Below are 12,207 nucleotides of genomic sequence, written 5' to 3' on the forward strand. Positions count from 1 at the left end.
AACGAAAAAGTGAGTGTGCAAAATTATTCAGCCCCTTTACTTTCAGTGCAGAAAACTCTGTCCAGAAGTTCAGTGAGGATCTCTGAAAGATTCAATGTTGATCTAAATGACTAAAGATGATAAATGGAATCCACTTGTGTGTAATCAAGTCTCTGGCAAAAGGTCACAAAGTTCAAAGGGGGCAAATAGTTACGCAAGCCAATGTATATTGCTAGTCTTGTGTTTAATATAGTCTTTTCTTTCAACCCTCAAAATTAACATCCACTGCAAAAATAGCAGTAAAATATGTCAAAACATACAAATCTCTTTTCAAGTATATTTTAATTTCACCACTGCCATATATTTTTTCTTCTTTTAAATGTATTATTTTACAAAACCCAATTCAATAGTTTTTTTTTTTTTTTTTTAATAATACTCAAAATATTTTACACCAGATCATTTCCCTCACTTTCGTATTTCTTGTTTTAATAAAAACAAATCAAGTTAAAAACATGCTAAAGCAATGGTTCTCAAACTTTTGCAGGCGCCCCCTTGGCGCCCCAGTGTATTACTGGAACCATTGTGCTAAAGAAATAAAATGAACACCCAAAATGAGCCAAATTAACTGCATGTGGAATATGAGTTTTTTCAGTGTAAAAGCTTAATACTGCGGTTCAACATTTTACCCTGAGTTTCAAGCCTTGGATTTTCACTCTCATTTGAAAAAAGGATTTATTTCAGGAGGATTGAAAAAAAAAAACACAATTATCCCCTGATAATGTATTTTGGAGGTATATTTTGTACTTGAAAGCAACAAGTCATTTAATATTGACAAATATAAAAAAGATAACTCTTTTCACATGCTCCTCCTTTTTCCTTGACATTCAATGAGCAAGTCATTTGCAAAACAGTTGCGGCTAAGAAGGAAAGTATTATTTGATTTTGATGTCATCTTGTATTAAACCTTATTTGACCTTGAACACATTAGTTGCCATTGACAATCTTTTTATGTCAAAGTTTTCTTTTAACTGGGTCGTGCCTGATTTAATCCTCTACAGCAATTTCTTTCCTTCAGCTTACAGTCACACGGATGCAGATACTTTAAACCACTCTGTGCTGGAAGCTAACATCGCCACTGAAGTTTGCCTCACTGTCCTAGACACCCTCAGTGTCTTCATCATGGGTTTCAAGGTAGATTATTAATAATAATTGCCGAGTGCATTATATCGCAATACATTTTTAAAAAAGTATTGCTCTACCCTTTATTCTAGACCCAACTGTGTGCAGACCATGGCCACAGTCCATTGATGAAGAAGGTTTTTGAAGTCCACCTCTGCTTTTTACGAATAAATCAGTCGGAAACTGCCCTCAAACAGGTCTTCACCTCCCTGCGGACATTCATCTACAAGGTGGAGATATGTAGTTGTTATTTTTTTTAATCACCTTAGGCTGGGGGTTGACAACCCGCAGTTCGTTAACGCAAGCAAGTGGCTCCCTGCCGCTTTTCATTTTTGGAAAACATGGAGGGAAATATACCGTAAATTCCTAACCATAGAGTGCACCTGATTATACGCCGCATCCACCACTTTTTGGGTGATTTGCCACTTTTGTACTTACACAAGCCGCACTTTTGTATAAGCCGCGTGCGCCCGCATTAAAACTTGTGACACAATCACAAGTTTAACCCAGACCAGGCTGTAAGTTCCACGATTGTGGGGTTTGGGGTTTTGAAGGGTTATTGTTCTATCTTCGGTATTCATTATCCATTATCCGTTATCGGTCAGTTCATAATACGCTACAAGGCCTAGGAGCCGGGACACTTACTCTCAGCCAAAAGGCCAAGCTAAGGTCCTAGCCCTAAAGCCTTGCTGCAATCATTGCGAATGCACCGTTCCCGGAGGTACTGCAATACCGGGCCAATGCGTGGGGTGGACAGAGCAGTTCAATAACCACAGCCGGTAACTTTTATAGATAGTACACAATCCTAGAACCACAGTTGGCATCATAAATGGAAAATGATACCCGTAATTAACGTATGATGCAGACTTGTAAAGTCCGGGTCCCATTGAAAGTAATCCAAGGAAACAAAATGTATATTGCCAAAGTTAAGGGTGGGAAAAATATATATCCACTATTGTCCGCTGCGACAACAGACAGATCTACCGGTAACTCAGCTTTACCCCACTTCCCATCAGCCCGCGTTTGCTCCGCCCCCTTCTTTTTGATTCGTCCATAGAACCCATAACAGAATAAATCTCTAAAATAAATACATTACAAAAATATACAGTTGCAAATACATATTCATACATGGTTACACATATTTACGAAGAAAGACGGTACACTGAGAGAGTTTTCAAAACTTTAATAATAATAATATAACTTTCATCCCAAACCGTGCCTTTGAAGGGTACCAACACGCTAGTAGGATCACGCTCGCAATGTATCAAACGTAACCGTTAAAAAAAAGCATCCCGAATTGTGAAATTCACGGTAGATCGTCCTCAACTTCCTCCTCATAACTATCGCCCTTGTCTTCCTCATTATCGGAACGTACCTTAACTTTACAGACAATGTATGCTTAAACTTAGAGGTTGCAGTCTTTCTTGGTGCACATATTCTACTGGTCTTAATCTTACCTTTTATACTCCAGCGCCACTGGTGGCCGTTAGAAAAATTCCATAAATTGGCTGCTTCACTGAATAAGCCGCAGGGCTGATATTTGGAAAAAAAAGTAGCGGCTTATAGTCCGGAATTTACGGTATGTTGGCCTTAATATGGTTTCTTTAGGAGGACGTGACAGAAACACTTTGAACGTTCTCCAATGCTGTTAAAATAAGTAGAATAAATATTACCTTTCAACTCTGGGTGTAACTATGAGCTGGAACGAGGGCATTTCTTCTTCGATTTTTCCTCTCTCCCGTGTCCCCTGAGCGAGAGCCAAGCTGTGAGGCCCAAGCCCCGCCCTTTTAAATGGGGCCACTTCACAAGCCAGACAGCATTTGTGTTTGAACCGCCATGGGCCCCAAAGGTAAAAAGAGAAAAATAACTACAGAAATCAAACTTAAACTGTATAAATTTGATTCATATTTACTTTACCTTTTCAAAAGGTTGCTGTTTTATTTTTTTAAATGCATAATGCGTTTTATTGCACTCTTATTGTTGCCCAGATAATGGGCACATTATGCACATTTGTTGTTGCTTTTTCAAATATGCCATCCATCCATCCTCAGTAGGGTCACAGAGTTTCTCGAGCCCATCCCAGCTGTCTTGGGGCAGTGGGCAAGGGACACTCTGAACTGGTTGCCAGCCAGTCGCAGGGCACACAGAGGCAGACAACTCACTCGCTCATTCACACTTTGGAACAATTTGATTAACCTGAAATGCACGTTTTTGGAATGTGGGAGGAAACCCACACAAGGAAGGGGAGAACATGCAAACTCTGCAGAGGAAGGCTGGTAGCTGGATTTGATCCCAGGACCTCAGAACTGTGCCACGGACGTGCTAACTACTCATCCGTCGTGCCGCCCCTTTTTCAGATCTTTAGAATATAAATTACATCAAAAATATGATCTTCCAATTAAAATTATTTAATTTTTTCAAAACAATTAAACTTTCTGATTCATTTATATGGTAACAAACTTACTATTATCTATCTATCTATCTATCTATCTATCTATAATATATTAACTATATTATAAACTCAAGGCGATAGTCATACAAGATGTGCTGCATCCAACTTAGCCATTTTTTGATGGTAAGCTAATATAGATACATACAGCATGTGTTGCGTTCATTATAGGGCTTATTTAAAAGCTTTATTTTATTGCGGCTCCTGACAAATGTTTTATTTTTGTCCAATATGGCTCATTCAACCTAGCCTTAGGCTTATCATTGCCGCTCACCTTGCTATTGTCTTTGCAGTTTCCAAGCACGTTTTTCGAAGGCCGCGCCGACATGTGCGCCGCCTTCTGCTACGAGATCTTGAAGTGTTGTAACTCCAAGCTGAGTTCCATTCGTAACGACGCCGCCCACCTACTTTACTTTCTCATGAAGAGCAACTTTGACTACACGGGGCGCCGATCTTTCGTCAGGACGCACTTGCAGGTGGGATCGTCTTCTGTTTCAGAAAAATGATATTATGACACATTATTATGTACCGGTAATCAGGGTTGGGTACGGTTACTTTAACTTGATTACTTTGAATTACTTTTGGATTACTCCAATACCAAATATGCTAATAAAAGACAAAAGAAACTAAATATGAATAAAATTATGACTCACAACACGTGGTAAGCTTTCTCTCCTGGCTTTGATCTCTTTGATCTCAGGCAAAACTAAAATGCGACAGAAACAAAATGAAAATAAATCCAAACAGCTTGCCAACATCATTTTTGCCGTTCCATGTATTCCGTTACTCCCCAAGCCTGCACAAAATTTTGTAATTTTATTCATATTTAGTTTCTTTTGTCTTTTATTAGCATATTTGGTATTGGAGTAATCCAAAAGTAATTGAAAGTAATCAAGTTAAAGTAGCCTTACCCAACCCTGTATGCAATGGAAATGATAGCAATAAGAGCACTAAAGTAGTCATTTTTCTGCAATATTACAGTACTGTAGACACAATTGTTTTCAGTTTAAACGAAAAGTCAAATTTTTGATACATTAAAACGAGTAATTAGTTATTAAATCATTTCTATTCTTATTAAAATTACTATTTTTCTTTTATTATTTTTAGATATTTTTAAATTATATTGTTTTTTGTCGAAACCAGAACAGGAGGACAACCCAGATGCGTAGCGTTTACTCACAAGTTTATTGAGATATAGAGGAAAACAAATGCCAGCAATCCGGTGCTCGCTGGACAAGGGAAGCAAGCCGCTCACGGGATCGGAGCGTGTTCTGAATGCAGAAGTGGATCTTCCGGAGCGGGAGGTTGTAGTGTAGTTAGACGGAAAAACAGGTCGTTAGCCGGGTCGTGAGATCAAAACGTGATCATGGTCAAAAACGGTTTGTAGCAGGAGATAAACGGGGAAATCAGGAACGGACCAGTGGAATACGGGTGACAAAACGGGACCGACGGGAATCAGAGTCAAAATGCTTGCCTTGTGAAAACAGATTCTCGCTGACGGACTGACAACAGGCAAGTGAAAGGACTGAGCTTAAATAGGACAGAGAACCAATCAGGTAACCAGCAGCAGCTGGCGCCAAACAAGCGGGCACAGGTGAATGTAATGAGTAATCATGACATTTAATATGACAATCTCAGAAAGTCATCCTTTGTAATTTCAGGTACACGTTTTTCAAAACTGTCCCTAATTAACTGTATTGTCCTTGATATGGTGCCATTTTTAAAAAAATGTCAAACCTTTGTCTATTAAATTATTATATCCTTAATTATATCAACCCAACCCACAACACAGGTTTATAGCCACAATTTATGTAAGCTCAGCTTTAAATCTTGATCTTTAGGTGGTGATTGCTGTCAGTCAGTTGATAGCTGACGTCATCGGAATCGGAAGTACTCGTTTCCAGCAGTCCTTGTCCATAATCAACAACTGTGCCAACAGTGACAAATCAATTAAGGTTTGATTTTCTTATAGTTATATCTTCTCATCAGCTCAAAATTTCATAATGATTAAAAAAAATCTCCCTCAATAGAACACGGCATTCCCATCCGACGTAAAGGACCTGACCAAGCGTATCCGAACAGTGTTGATGGCCACCGCTCAGATGAAGGAGCACGAGAGAGACCCCGAAATGCTGGTGGACCTCCAGTACAGCTTAGCCAAGTCTTACACCAGTACGCCGGAGCTCCGCAAAACCTGGCTGGACAGCATGGCCAGAATCCATGTCAAAAATGGAGATTTGTCTGAGGTCTTTTGAACAAAAACACATTGTAGAAATCTGTTTTTGGACTACTCACTGTTATTCTTTTTTAACAGGCGGCGATGTGCTACGTTCATGTGGCTGCTCTGGTGGCAGAATACCTGCGGAGAAAAGGTACTAGTAATCAGTTTTGGATAATTTGCTTTTCTTACATATCCAGGGGGTCTAGATACGAAATGAATCTGTACTGTGGTGGAGATTGCAAAGTGAAATAGCAGAATAGCAGGTGATATAAACCTACACTAGTTAACTAATGCATTCCGAACCCCCGGTATCCCTGATCTCATCTCATCTCATTAGCTGCACCGCTTATCCTCAGTAGGGTCGCGGGGGTGCTGGAGCCCATCCCAGCAATCATCAGGCAGTGGGCAGGAGACACCCTGAACTGGTTGCCAGCCAATCGCAGGGCACACAGGGACAGAGAACTCGCTCGCTCATTCACACCTAGGGACAATTTAGACCGGCCAATTAACCTGACATGCATGCCTTTGGAATGTGGGAGGAAACCGGAGTTCCCGGAGGAAACCCACGCAAGCACGGGGAGAACATACAAACTCCGCACAGTAAGTCCGGTAGCTGGATTTGAACCCACACAGGAGGTTCCCAAGACCTTAGAACTGTGCCGCACACGCGCTAACCACTGCGCCGCCGTGCTGCCCGGTATCCCTGATAAAAACCTTAAAACGACAATAGTATATTAAGTATTACATATGTGTAATATGCATGTATATGATTAAATGTCATTATATATAAATAGACATAAATAGTACAAATAATATTATATGTACCTTTTGTGTGATCTAACATTGGCTGGTTGAGTGGAGTAGCGGGTGGATGCAGAGGGCGGCGAGGAGACTGTGATGTGGATTCAAAATTTTTGATAGTTCCTCATGCAAGGATTGTCATTCCATCCTTAGTTTAATCCCTTCCTTATTTTTAATGAGAGTTGCAATCGTCAATTGGTTATGGCCTTGCAACTTACCAGAGGTAGCCATTTGTGTGCCTTCTTCGTTATCGTGATAATGGCAAGCTTCTTTCTATGGTTGTCATATTTTTATTTCTCCCTTTAGCATCACTGCAAGTTTTGGGACCCATAGAAGATAAATACAGGACAAAAAATACAGTTTGGATTTGATGACGTTTTTAGGAAGCATGCGAGATTCTGAACTGGATGAACGGAAGGCATTGTGGGAGGGAGTTCATCCATTAGCATATTGGCATTTTCGTAACATGTTGATGCAGACCTATAGTAGACCAGCATTTTATCTGACATCGAGAAATAGAAGCCAGACTTCAAAGAGACATAACTCACAGTAATTTGCACGCAAAATGATTTTTTGTTGGAAACATTGTAAAGAAGTGCTGACAAAACATCTTGTTTCACAGTGCAACGTCAAAATGTTGTAAAGTGAGGACGCCTTATCCCGGGGGTCTACCGTACTTTGACGTATGTATTTGTGTCAGGCATGTTCAAACAAGGATGCTCAGCGTTTGAAGTCATCACTCCTAACGTTGACGAAGAGGCCGCCATGATGGAGGACGTCGGCATGCAGGATGTCCACTTCAATGAAGTAATTTTTCTACAATCTTAAAAAAAGAAACCCCGAAAAAGGACTCCCATATTAAAACGGAGTCTTTCTGTTAGGACGTCCTCATGGAGCTTTTAGAGGAGTGCGCCGACGGCCTGTGGAAAGCCGAGCGCTACGAGCTCATCTCGGACATCTACAAGTTGATCATCCCTATTTATGAGAAGCGGAGAGACTTCGAGGTACACCGTTTTCAAAAACGGAGATTCGAACAGTTTCTGTGATGTTTGTGATTCTTTGCGCAGAAACTGGCCCACTTGTACGACACGTTACATCGGGCGTACAGCAAAGTCACGGAGGTGATGCACACTGGCAAGAGACTCCTGGGGACCTATTTCAGAGTAGCCTTCTTCGGCCAGGTAATTTAAACAGTGTCCTGTTTAGTTATTGTTTGAATTTGAAAAGTGAATACAGTGGAACCTCGGTTTTTGAACGCCTCTCTGTTCGAACAAATCGGAGTCAGACGAAAAATTTCGAGAAATTCTTGCTTCGCTGTTCGGTCAAAAAATTGGAGTTTGAACGCTGGTAATGCGTGAGTGCGTACGCTAGGGTGCGATGCTGAGCGGCGTACAGGTGTGGATCGCTCTTTTCGTGACCAACTGTTATCGCGTGCGGACGTCCTTCGTTTTGCTTTCGCTTTTAATATAGGTGTGCCAAGTGTTTTAGCCCCTTATTATGCCTCCGAAGAAAGTCAGTGCAAGCAGCAAAGTTGCTACAGGTGAAAAAAGAAACGGAAGATTACGATAACGCTAACGTACGATTAGCCTGGGTTAGCTTTATGTTTACATTAAACAGTCAAGGTAAACATTCAGGGTGTTGGAACGGATTAAAACGATTTACATTATTTTTAATGGGAAAAATGATTTCGGTGATCAAACAAATCGGTTTTCGAACAGGGTTCTGGAACGGATTATGGTCGAGAACCGAGGTTCCACTGTATGTCCAAAATAAATGGTAGGTCTAACCTAATGCACACTAACAGAATTTTCTGTTTGTTTTTCGCCCTCTGTAAAGGCAGCGGTAAGTTGTGCACTTGCGCTTTGCTGGTGTGCTTGAGCTGCCCATGAGTGGTGGTGTTATTTTCCATCTGGCTTTTATCGAACCGTTTTCTGCCTCAGTAAACTGTTGGACTTTGTGACAGTTTCCGCATTTGTTGCATGGCGGCGTCTACGTGCGTCTCATCCTTCACGATTTCTGGGCGTGTTTACTTCAACTTGTCTCTGCCACAGTATTATGATCTATTCCTTTTTCTACCGCTGCTATAGCATTATCAATTTACTGCTCCAGAAGCTGAGGTAATTGTGTTTCATCTTCAATGCAGTGTGGTTTCCTTCCTCTTCTTCTTTCTATTATGTACAGTCCAATTTTAAATGTTGTTTTAATTAGTTCAGGGATCAAAATCGTCAGATTTACTACAAAATTATTGATATACCTACTGTTGCTGCAAGTGATTGTGTTTTTGTTTGGTGTAATTGTACATTAGTGAATGGGTTGATACATTAGATCAGGGGTGTCAAACTCATTTTAACTCGGGGGCCACACAATAGAACAAACATTCTCTTGGGCGCCGGACTAGTCCGTTAGAGAGAAATAAAAAAAAGGGAGAAAGAAAAAGGAGAAAGAGAGGGGGCGAAATTAGAGAGGGTGGGACTAAGAAAGAGAAAGAGAGAGATGAAGAGAAAATAAATAAAAATTTAACTAGTGAGAGAGGGGAAAATAAAAAGAGAGAAAGAACAAAATCCAAAGAAAAATAGAAAGAGGGAAGGAGAGAAAGGAGGAGAGAAAAGAGAAGGGGAGAAAGAAAGAAGGAGAAAGCAAGCGAGAGAAAATGAAAAAAGAGACCACTAAAGAAGGTAAAAAGACAGAGAGAAAGACAAAAAGTATCTAAGAAAGAGAAAAAGATAGAGAGTAAAAGAGAGAGAGAGTGAGAGAAAAGGGGAGAAAGAGAGAGGACAGAAAAGAGAGAGAAACAAAAGTGATAAAAATAGAAATAGTAAGATAGGGGGAAAGAAAGAGATAAAAACAAAATCCAAAGAAAAATAGAAAGAGAAAAGGAGAGAAAAGAGGAGAGAAAAGGAGAAGGTGAGAAAGAAAGAGGGAGAAAGCAAGAAAGAAAGAGGGAGAGTGAGAGAAAAGGAAAAAAGAAAAAGCAAAAAAAGGTAAAAAGACACAGAGAGAAAGAGACAAAGAGGAACAAAGAAAGAGAAAAAGATAGGGAGAGAGTGAAAGAGAGAGATAGAGTGAGAGAAAAAGGGAGGAAAAGAGAGAGGGAAAGAGAGTACAGAGAGAGTACAAGTACAGCGTTTGTAAGAGGCCCCTGGCTTTGGCAACATCAAGTGGCCATATTTCAACCTGCAGCTCATTTTTATCTTGCGCTTCTCTGAGCGTTGTCTCGCGGGCCAGATTCAATCCCCTACCGGGCCTGATCCAGCCCGCGGGCCGCCTGTTTGAGAGCACTGCATTAGATGGTCTGATTTGGTTTCTTTGGGCTTATTCTGATCTTGTTTGGCTCATGTAAGTATACTTATTCTAAGCTTAAACAAACTCGTGTGTTCTGTATGTTCTCAGGGCTTCTTTGAAGATGAAGATGGGAAGGAATACATCTACAAAGAACCCAAATTCACACCATTGTCAGAGATATCGCAGAGGCTCCTCAAATTGTACTCTGACAAGTTTGGCTCGGAAAATGTGAAGATGATTCAGGACTCTGGGAAGGTACTTAGTTTTGGTTTGCGTTCGAGAGCATTTGTTTTTTCTCCATGAAAAAATTGATCTGCTGAAAATGAGCCAAAGTGCTTTTAAAAAATGCTTCCAAAAAGAACAATGTGGGACATCACGTCTAAGGTGAGGCGAGCCATGCGAAGCTGAATTTTACATGGGGCCGAGTTTGCTATTTTTTTGGATTTTCTACTTGAGAAGTAACCAGAGGAGGGAAGCTGTCAAAACAGGAGCTCTGCTAATTTTTTACCAACACGACATTTTCTCAAAATTTAATGTGTCCCTCTGCTTCCACGTTTTGCAAGCCGCTAGCCAGACTTTAGCTAATGTTTAAATGATAACACTACAGAGCTAACTTACTACAGTTGAGCCGTTTTGATTCTTAAACACCTACTTTGTGTGTGACATTCAGGTCGGTTCCCAAAGTCACTTGACTGGTGCTTAGCGATGTGTGGCAAAAGTTTCATTTATTATTACTTTATGACATTGGCAGATATGCAAATGTGACTTGTTTTTTGTGTTAGACTACTTCACTTCCTACTCCAATTTTCACTCTTCACTCTCATGTCATCTCCTGTCCCTGCTACTCGACTCGTTTCTGCCCATCGACCACGCTCCGATTACCCGTCCCGGCTACTCAAGTCATTCTCGCCTTCCGACCACCCTCCGATCCCATGAGCTCCCTGCTCCTCCTGCCCAGCGATCGCCGGATTGCTGGCGCTTGCTTTCCCATACCTGACTTCTCAGCTTCCGCAATAGTTTGTTGTGAAACGTTGCGCGTTTGGGTCTACCATCTGTTCGGGTTCTGACATGGCAGTACCAGCTCGGTAGCCTAGATGGTAGGGAGCCCGCTCCGAGACTGGGAGGTCGCGTCATACCTAAGACTTACATTTGGTACTCATTGCCTCTCTGCTTGGCGCTCGGCATTAAGGGTTGGAATTGGGGGGTTTGGTTACCTAATGACTCCCAAGACAGCAGTTGGGTCTAAAATGGCGGCGCCCTGTTTGGCTGCGGCTGCATCGGCTCGCTACAGTTTAACTGTACGGTGTATCGACATTTTGTTCTGTGTGCATGGTTACAAAGAATGACAATAAAAGTAAATTCTATTCTATTCTATTCAATTGTTTATCATTTGATGTTGCCCTTTTTTGGCAAGTCAGAGCAAAATAAGACTAAAAATTCGATATTTTTCATTTTTGGTTTCCGGCCAAGAGTTTCACATTTTCGATTTCGGCCCCAAATTTTCATTTCGGTGCATCCTTCGTTTAGCCCTCTGATATGCTAATAACAGGGACTGAGAAAGCACTCATTACTGACCATATGTGTCCTACCCAGATCAACCCCAAAGACCTGGATTCGAAGTACGCCTACATACAAGTGACACACGTCACGCCCGACTTGGAGGACAAAGAACTGGCAGACAGGAAGACTGATTTTGAAAAAAGCCACAACATCCGCCGCTTTGTGTTCGAGATGCCCTTCACCGTGTCGGGCAAAAAGCAAGGCGGGGTGGAGGAGCAATGCAAACGAAGAACTATTCTAACCAGTAGGTGACGCTCAGACTTTGGGATTTAAATATCAATATTGTCCAAATGCATGATTCCCGTCGGTTCCACGTCACTTATTGGGTAGCTTTACATGCAATGATCTAATTGGAGAAGGAGTATTGCCAGTATTCAGATCATGCAAAGCCACGTAAACATGCACAGAAACCCAATAGTGGTATTAGTCCAACTGCTAAGTTTCTGATTGTACTGGTTGTGTTAATCGTTTCATTTTCCGATTACAAAAGTTTGTATACGCATTAAGGAACAGCCCATTATTAGTATTAAAAGGAGGTTGATAACCGATATTTGGAGCCGATACTTTTCTGCTGTAAATGCTGAAAAATTGGAGTAAGAATTTTTAATCATGCAAAATGAAACAAATATTTCTTCAAATGTATTTTACAGTAAAGAAATAAGAATCTCAGCACAATTAACATGAGAATCTTTCACATTCACATCACTAATAAGTGGGGTGGTTTACACGGGTCTCA

The 12,207-nt window shown here is 41.0% G+C and overlaps 1 protein-coding gene across 2 annotated transcripts in view; it reads left to right on the forward strand.

The window, feature by feature from the left end:
• Positions 1–12,207, forward strand: part of LOC148352674 (dedicator of cytokinesis protein 9) — an 88,412-nt gene that overhangs the window by 70,512 nt on the left and 5,693 nt on the right. For both annotated transcript variants that reach the window (XM_088353547.1, XM_088353546.1), the window contains 11 exons: positions 1,055–1,170; positions 1,251–1,388; positions 3,901–4,083; positions 5,449–5,562; positions 5,638–5,853; positions 5,922–5,979; positions 7,330–7,436; positions 7,511–7,633; positions 7,697–7,810; positions 10,020–10,166; positions 11,505–11,715. In XM_088353547.1, the coding sequence (XP_088209673.1) occupies positions 1,055–1,170; positions 1,251–1,388; positions 3,901–4,083; positions 5,449–5,562; positions 5,638–5,853; positions 5,922–5,979; positions 7,330–7,436; positions 7,511–7,633; positions 7,697–7,810; positions 10,020–10,166; positions 11,505–11,715 (1,527 nt within the window). The remainder of the gene's footprint in view (positions 1–1,054; positions 1,171–1,250; positions 1,389–3,900; positions 4,084–5,448; positions 5,563–5,637; positions 5,854–5,921; positions 5,980–7,329; positions 7,437–7,510; positions 7,634–7,696; positions 7,811–10,019; positions 10,167–11,504; positions 11,716–12,207) is intronic.

This window comes from Urocampus carinirostris, chromosome 14 (genome assembly GCF_059441175.1).
Source record: "Urocampus carinirostris isolate Australia breed hairy pipefish chromosome 14, RoL_Ucar_1.0, whole genome shotgun sequence".
Lineage (NCBI taxonomy): Eukaryota > Metazoa > Chordata > Actinopteri > Syngnathiformes > Syngnathidae > Urocampus > Urocampus carinirostris.